This window comes from Anolis sagrei, chromosome 1, assembly GCF_037176765.1.
Source record: "Anolis sagrei isolate rAnoSag1 chromosome 1, rAnoSag1.mat, whole genome shotgun sequence".
Lineage (NCBI taxonomy): Eukaryota > Metazoa > Chordata > Lepidosauria > Squamata > Dactyloidae > Anolis > Anolis sagrei.
Genome location: NC_090021.1, coordinates 139,410,699 through 139,419,785, shown reverse-complemented (window position 1 = coordinate 139,419,785; position 9,087 = coordinate 139,410,699). Strand labels below are relative to the sequence as shown.

Here is a 9,087-nt window from a genome sequence, read left to right as displayed (position 1 = left end):
AAGGCTGTCAGAACAGAAGTGTCAGGTCATTATTTCACGCTGCAGCCAAAAACGACACTGTGGCTTTCCACCATTCAATGAAGAAAGCGACTTTATTCACCAGAGGTATTAGCGGACTATTTTTAAAAGCAAGCCTTGCCCTTAAGAGTTAAAAATAGGCTTCCAAGTAAATGCCATGGAAGAGAGACGGCAATTAGTTAAATCTCATTAGGCATCACATGAGAGAGTGACAGCTCCACCCAGGAAAGGGTAGAGGATGAGCAGATAAGATCTGTCCTTTAGATCAGCAACAGAGGAGGAGGCTGCCCACTTGGAAGAAAAGAAAACTGTTGTCATCAACGAAAGTGGAAGAACATTTCTTCTCTCCAGTTGGATCTGATGAATCCTGTGGAGCTTGTGTTTTGGAGCGCAAGGCATTGAATAAAAGAATGGAATTAGGAAAAGCCAAACTTCTGAGAAGTGGCCTAAATGCTTTATATCAAGCCATTCACCCAATGCACGGGATCGCGTGGACAGATGGCAAGCAAGTGGCCCTGACGGCGTTGCACTATCACAATAAGGAGCTGAAGTTTGGAGACTCAACTGTCATTGGCCAGTTTGAACATGTCCACGGGCTGTACTGGAGCCCGCACCACTCTGCCAACACACCGGCGCTGCTTGCCGTTCAGCACAAGAAACATGTGAGTGTCTGGCAGCTGAGCCACAGTGCCGCAGAAAAGAACAAACTCGTGGTTTCTCAGACCTGCGAGGTTGGTGAGCCATTCCAATTGCTTCCTCAGGGTTGTGTGTGGCATCCCAAGAGGGACATTTTATCTGTGCTTACCAAAAGGGATGCTTCTGTTTTGTACGCTGTTCGTTCAGACAACTCTAGGGTTAAAGCCGATATCAAAAGCAGTGGTCTCATTCATTGTGCCTGCTGGACCAAAGATGGCAGTCGCTTGGTTGTTGCCATAAGCACCGCTCTTCATTCCTATATATGGGACGATGCCAGGAAGACATTAAGTGCATGTTCCTTTTGCCCGATATTTGATGTTGGGAGCTATATCTGTGCTATTGAAGCCACTGTGGATTTCCAGATTGCTGTGGCTACTGAGCTTCCTCTTGATAAGATATGTGGCTTGAATGCAGGTATTACATTTGAGTTGCCAGTAGGTACTGAAACGGGGTCTGTCACATCACAGTCTACATTGGTACTTGGGGATGAGGAATATTCTATGGATTTGAGGAGAAAGTCCATTGAATCTGACAAATCGGCAACAATTGAGTCAGTGGCTTCATCCTCATCAGGCCCGGTTGATTTAACACATATCCTTGCAAACCATCGGAGATCTGATCCCAGCCCTCTGATTACTTTGAGAAGGAAGGACTATACTCCCGGAACTGGACAAGATTCGTCCCACTTGATTTTAGTGACTTTTGAAGGTAAAGTAACCACAACCAGAAAAGTCAGTATTCCCGGTATTTTGGTCCCGGATATAATTGCCTTTGACCTTAAAGCTCAAACTGTGGCAATCGCCTCGAATACTTGTAACATTGTTTTGGTCTATTCTGTAACCTCCTTCTGCATGCCCAACATCCAACAAATCCAGCTAGAGAAAAGTGAACGACCCAAAGGTCTAACCTTTTTGACGGATAATCTCTTATTGATTTTGATTGGCAAGCAAAAGTTCACTGACCCTGCACTTATTCCATCATCTAATTCAGACAGATATATCATCCGCCTAATGATCAAAGAATTATCATTCGAAGAAGAATCTTTAGCCAAATCTAATACTCCTCAAAGTCTTCCTTTTAGTGTTGAGTCGTCAGTCAACCTACCTGGGAAAAGAAAATATTTTGAGAATCTCGTATCAGAGAATCATGTTGTAGGCCGGGAGCTCCTAATACCAGGGAGCACTATTATCCAGTCTTCTAGTGGAAGGAGGCGCATGTTGGAAGAACTGAAGAGTCCCAGTTATGAACACAGTTCATCCTCCAGCATGAGTGATTTTGACGAAAGAAGAGCCTTGGCAGATCCAACCATTGCTCTAGAAACATTGGATACTGAGCCAGTAAACCGATCAGTGGCCCTCTTTGGTCTTGGAACATCTGCCAGGTTTTCCCATCGATGTGTTTCCCCTAAAGTGATACAAGAAACTCTAAATTCTCCGAAAAACAACACTTTGGCCAGTGAAAAAGGGGCGTGTCAGATATCCAGAAATCTGGAACGACTGTGTGGAAGTTTTAATGACTTGCAACTGCGACTTCTGGAAATAACAGAATTCACTAAAAATGGGAACAAATTATCGGTCGCCTACCCATCTTCTCAAGAACCACCTTTTGTTCACATCACCTATCAGGTAACAACCCAACTTCCTTCTGGGTAATCTGCTGGTGGAAACTTTGTTTCAGTATTCAGCATAATTTTGACAGGGGCTCTACTCTGTGCTTGATTTAAATAGAAATTACTTTGAGTGATTGTGTTCGAGACTTTAATGCAGAGTTTCTCAAACTGTGCTCCTCCAGATGTTTTGGACTTCAGCTCCACAATTCCTAACAGCTGGTAAACGGGCTGGGATTTCTGGGAGCTGAAGTCCAAAACACCTGGAGGAGCACGGTTTGAGGAACTGCTTTAGATATTTTCAAAAACAGTCCTGTTCATTTACTACACAGTTGAACTGCTTTTGATTTCTCATAATATAATTGCTTTCACATTCGAAAACATTATTTACTATAACTCATACCTGGCATTCAACATATGCAGCTTTTAAAATGTTTTGAAAAGTTGGGCCAACAATGAACGTGCTTCAAAGTTTCATAAATCTTTTAGCTACATTTTCTGCACCCTCTTTTTTCCAGAGGGTTCAGGAAATGTAGCATATTCATATTTAGTCATTAAAATTGAAATCTATGGATAAGGTTTTGTATTCCTTTACATGTGCAGAAAGCATTATTTTCTTTCCTTGCTTTGTTATTAATGAGATAGAAATCTTTCCCCATGTATTCATAATTTCTCAAGTTTTCTCACTAGTTTATAAATGTGCTCACATATTTGATTGCTTACTGGCATTTTAATGTTTTTTAGTGCATAAGGCAATACCGAGGACCATAAAAACTCTCCCACCTCCCATAGCTTAGTATGAGTTTAGCTATACTTTATTAATGTATTAAGCATAAAATACATTATTTCCATTTGAATAATTCAGCAGGATTTTCACTGCAATATATATGTTTTCCTCTTCTGTCATCCAAGAAACCCTTTTGGTGAGATATTGCTGATTGTATCCTAACATATTCTCTGGTTCTTAGACAACACTGTGTGTGTGTATTCGTGAGCCAAAGAAGCAAAATTAAACTCTACATTCCAAAATTGCTTGTTATAAAATTATGGGTGCTATGTTTCTTGTTGTTGCTTTTTGAGCGGAGATATAGGACTCTCCTTTGACCGTGGCCATACTGATACTAAGTTTAGCAGAAGCAGCCCATTCATAGAGGAATTAGACCTTTGCCCTGGGATCCATAACTGCTAATATTATACTATGTAACAAAATTTGAAATCTTTTCTGTTCCTGGTTTGAAAGTGTTATTTATTTTCTGTTTAATTGTGCGGTACTTATTTTGAAAGTAGTTGTTATACTCTAGAAACTTCATTTTTGTGGCTGTCGTAAACTGCATTGAATTGATTGAGACTCTATGTTTTTATGACAGAACCAATTAGGAAACGACATTTATAACCCAGAAATTGTGTTACATAGTGTTATGGCTATTGCTTCTGTTATAACAACAGTCTGTACTATTAATGGCTCCAGCGTAAATGAGAATGTTTACTATAGCTTCCACTATAGAAGAGTCTTTCTATTTCTTTTCTCTCCCGTTCCCAGAATAATTTGGAAATGTTATTTTGGGGGACTACAATTTATATCGTCCTCAGCCACATAGCCACTGGTCATGGTGGCCGGGAGTGGGGTATAACGTATCCAGTTTCTGACCTTGAGTAGTCACAGTGCTAAAATTAAACACAGCCCCTCTCAGCTGCATAAGTAAGGAGTGGGTGTAGTTTTCTCATCTTTCACCAATGAAAAATTGATCAAGGGAGAGGGACAAGATTGTGTCCTTCCACAACTGTGTGTGTTGGTATTTTCTGAATATAGTTTAGCACGCCTATAGTCGTTGCATTGGTACCATTCACTATAAACACAGTAGCAATTTTACTGAATGCTGTAAATCCTTCCTTATACAGACTTCACAATGCATTGTTTTGCTTTTTCCTGTTTCTTCATGTAGATCACCAATACGTTAAACAAGTACAAAATGTTTCCCTAAACTACAAACTGAGTCCACACAAGTAGCTGACATTGCATGTGTATGTTTCAATTTGCCTCCCCTGACTGTATCTCCCAGCTATATCTTCTGTTCATCATTGTAGACTGTGGGCCTCTCCTAGGAGCTCCCGGTTCTAAATGTAGGGTGGCCAAATGATGTCCCCTGAAAACACTGAAGGAATCACTACAAAGCACTAAATACTATTCCCTCCATTGCGGGAATATCCCAGTTCTGGCCAGAAAATACAGATATTTGTATGACGTTACACTCGAAAAATAAGTTTTTTTGTGTTGATTTGTTCCTAGATTATACATGTCAGTTCCTGATTGGTTGTATCCTAAAAACATGGCAACAGTGCAAAAACTTTATCCTGGCAAGAGAAACTTCGTCCTCCACACATCTAATGAAGTTTCTGACACACAAACAAAGGTCTTGCCATGTAATCAGCTTTTCCCATGTCTTTATGATAAAAGTAATGAGGAGCAAATATGCATAAACAAGGAACATCACCCTGCTGTTCCCAGGCACAAGTGCACAACCAGACCTTTCTGGAGAGATGGCCATGCAGCCACTGAATGATCATAATAATGATGAAGTTCTGTCCCTTGCTTTAAAGTGTCAGTTCCTCTTTAATAGTGTAGTTCTGAGTTTGAAAGTAGTGGTTCTACTCCACAAACTTTGTTTTGTGTCACAAACTTAATTAAATGTGTGGAGGATGAAGTTCCTCTTGCCAGAACAAAGTTTTCGCCCTGCAGTCAACTTTTGCCATCTTTTCAAGATAAAAGCAATGAGGAACAGATATGTATGACCCAGGAACAAAACTCATACAAACGATATGAGTTTTGCATCTGCCATTTAAAGGTTTTTTTAAAAAAATCCAAAATTTCCAGCGGACGTCCTGCAGTGGCCATCTTATAGGCTTTGAAATCCCAGAACAAAGCAGCAAGTCTGGCCATCGCAGGCACAAATCCCGGGACCAACTGGTCTGTGTGCACACTTGCTCTAAGGTCCTGAGTTTTTTTGTCCTACCTATTAAACCCGCAATTTGGTGCTGTCTGGAAGCACCCTGTGTCCTGTCCACATGTCCTTCTTTTGAGTTGAAAGAAGGATTCATAGCCATTTGCTAACCCAGGGTGCATCTCCACTATAGAATCAGTGCAGTTTAACATCACTTGAACTGCCATAGCCATGGTTCAATGCTATGAAATTGTGGGAGGTGTAGTTTTGGGATCCACCAGCACTCTTTGCCAGAGGCAGCTAAAAACCTTGCAAAACTACACTTCCCATGATCTCATAGCATTGAGACCTGGCATTTCAAGTGAGGTCCAATTGTATTAATTCTACAGTGGAGAGTCGAATTGCATGAATTCTACAATATTTTCAAGCTGGGGATGGCTGAATCCATGGATACAGCATCTATGGATACAGAGGGTAGACTGTATTCTTATCTCGGGGTCAGAACGATTTTATTTCTGGATAACTGTTTCTAGGGAGCAGGATCGCAGAGGGTTATGCCTTGGACACTGTGAGAGGCACAAAGGGCTGTACCCAATAGGCCTCTTGTAGCCTGATAAATTGCAGAAGTATTTTATGTCCTACAGGCCCGTAGCCAGGATTTTGTTTCGGGGGGAGCTGAGTTTGATTCGGGGGGGCTGAGTCTGAGTGAAAGAGGATCTACCCTAGCAAAAATTTTGTATCGTTACCCCAATACCCCCATGCATATGGGATATATTGAGCATGGTGATCAGATCATGATATGAATAAACATAATAGTTTAAATAATATACCAGTAAGTCCTTCTCGCGGACCACCATGAGAATTTCGGCGGGGGGGGGGGCTGAAGCCCCCCAAGCCCCCCCCCCCAGCTACATGCCTGATGTCCTAATATTATAGCTTGCAGAAGAAATGATTAGCGCCTATCCATTCAGATGCAATATCTTTCTCAAAAGGAAAACTCGGGGTGCAACATTTTTACAGCTTTTAACTGCAAATACTGGGGCAATTTTCTATCACTTAAAAAAATCGAAACATTATTATTTATTGAGTCAAGCCATCTAGATAACAATGGTATTAGCCTTGTAGTCTACTCTTCTTCAGATATACACAGATAGAAGCCAAGTCCAAGGTGAACTTTTTTTGGTATACATTTTTATTGTGATCTATGAGAGAGAGAGAGAAACATACAATCTTCAAGATTCAATAATCAAAATGCAAGTATTATTTTCCCTGTCCCGCCACCTCCCCATTCCCAACCGTGAACCACTTCCCATGACTTCCGGAACCACACCAAATGGAACTAGCATCTAACAAAGATTTCTCCTTGTCATTACACTAATAAATCCTCCAGTTGGCTATTTCAAAATCTATTTTTGTCTTCTTTTATAAATACCCAAATCTGTAACTTTTCATGGCCAAAAGGTCTATTCAACACTCCACCCTCTCCACCACAAAATGGTGAGCTGATTTATAGAGAGCTGATTTAATTTTTGACCATTCAGTGGGTACACTATTATCACAATGTTGAAAATGCTTGGCGCTCTATAGCACTGTTTCTTAAACTGGGATCTACATAGCTCAATGTTGGAGTCATGAAAAATTTTGCAATAATAAATGGTTTCTGAACACCACCCAGACTTTCCCACAAATCTGTTAGCAACAACTAGTAGTGTTTATAGTGGACTCTACAGAAAATACTTCAAGCTGTGCTTTATAAGAGGGGAAATCCGCCAGTCTAGCACTTTAAAGTGGTTAATTATCAGTAAATGCTTGGTTTTTATGAAAAAAGTTGTGAAAAAAAGTCTTGCTCTGTTGTAATGCCATTTTGTGTGCATACTTTCCTAGCAATTTTAAAAGGAAGTCAGAGCTGGTGTATGCTATAAAGGGAAAGTGAAAAGAAAGATATGTTCAGGAGCACTTTTTTAAAATTTCAGGTAAAACGTAGTACTAATGTTTGAGTATAAATGGAACTGTTCTTTGGACTTCATTTGAAAGCAGCCAAATCTTAACTCACCATCTAATTACAAGGTGGACAAAGAAGCTTAATTTCTTAATCTCAGTTTCAGGCTGCAGTTAGTGCCCATCAGCATCTACATTGTAGAATAATGACAATTTGACACCAGTTTAACTGTTCTGGCGCAGTGCTATGAAATCAAGGGAGTTTTTGTTTTACAAGATCTTCAGCCTTCTCCTCCCAAAAACGATAGCTTCACTAAACTACAACTCCCATGATTCCATAGCATTGAGCCATGGCAATTAAAGCCATGTGAAACTGATTCATTCTCCAGTGTAGATGTCCCTTTGGTTCTACATTGGTGTGTCACAACCTGGGGGTCACGAGGGGATGTCAGAGGGGTCGCCAAAGACCATTAGAAAACACAGTATTTTCTGTTGGTCATGGGGGTTCTGTATGGGAAGTGTGGCCCAATTCTATCATTGGTGGGGTTAGGAATGCTCTCTGATTATAGGTGAACTATAAATCCCAGCAACTGCAACTCCCAAATGTCAATATCTATTTCCCCCCAAATTCCACCGGTGTTCACATTTGGGCATATTGAGTATTTGTGCCAAGTTTGGTTCAGATCCATCATTGGATGGTGAACTAGAAATTCCAGCAACTACAAATCCCAAATGTCAAGTCCTACTTTCCCCAAATTACACCAGTGTTCACATTTAGGCATATTGAGTATTCATGCCAAGTTTGGTCCAGATCCATCATTGTTTGAGTCCACAGTGCTCTCTGGATATAGGTGAACTACAACTCCAAAACTCAAGGTCAATGCCTACCAAACCCTTCCAGTATTTTGTGTTGGTCATGGGAGTTCAATTCCATTGTTAGTGGAGTTCAGAAGGCTCTTTGGTTGTAGGTGAACTATAAATCCCAGCAACCACAACTCCCAAATGACAAAATCAATCCCCCCCCCCCCAAACTCCATCAGTATTCAAATCCGGACGTATTGGATATTTGTGCCAAATTTGGTCCAGTGAATGAAAATACATCCTGCATACCAGATATTTAATTACGATTAATAACTGTAGAAAAATTACAGTCATGAAGTAGCAATGAAAATAATGGTATCGTTGGGGGTCACCACAACATGAGGAACTGTATTAAGGGGTCGCGGCATTCGGAAGGTTGAGCAACACTGTTCTACGTATGGTGGCTGTTCAGCATTTCAAAGAGGAATTTTTTTGGAGATGCCAGGAATTTATTTATTAATTAGAAAGATAAATAAATTTTCAATTATTTTCCCCAAAAATGGAATTAAGTGTAGCTCACAGAAGGAAGAAAATAAAATTTAAAGCATAAAAATATTCAAAACCAATTAGACTTAAAGCATCGTATAGGACAATTTGAAACACACCAATAAGAAAAAAATCAAACATAGAAAAAAAAATCCCCACTGTCAGCAGGAGCGAGTTGCCCAAAACCTGCCTAACCAAAAGGAGTAGGAAGGACAGCAGGGGAAAAGTCAGCCCAGCTTCCCTTAGCAAGAATTTTTGGTTGTGAAGGTGATGAAGCCTCCCCCTAAAACCTTGGAGCCCAGCAGACGTGTCTGGAGGAAAACAGTCCTCCAGATGGCCTCAATAAAGCAAGATAAATGTACACAATAAAGTCAAGAAAGATAGAGGGAAATTGGGGACCAAAACCAAGAGGATAGAGGGCAGAGAGGAGAATGAAACCAGAAAAGGCAATTGACTGGCCCAAGGAGAAGCTGAATCATTATAGTTCACAGGGGGTCATCTTTAATAAACCCACAAACCATTTTTATAATCAGGAAAGCAATT

General features: G+C 40.5%; 1 protein-coding gene across 1 annotated transcript in view; it reads left to right on the top strand.

The window, feature by feature from the left end:
* Positions 1-239: 239 nt before the first annotated feature.
* The window catches only part of WDCP (WD repeat and coiled coil containing), a 31,732-nt gene continuing 22,884 nt past the window's right edge, over positions 240-9,087 (top strand). The window contains exon 1 of the mRNA XM_060786917.2: positions 240-2,339. Coding sequence (XP_060642900.2) covers positions 429-2,339 — 1,911 coding nt within the window. The 5' untranslated portion in view covers positions 240-428. The remainder of the gene's footprint in view (positions 2,340-9,087) is intronic.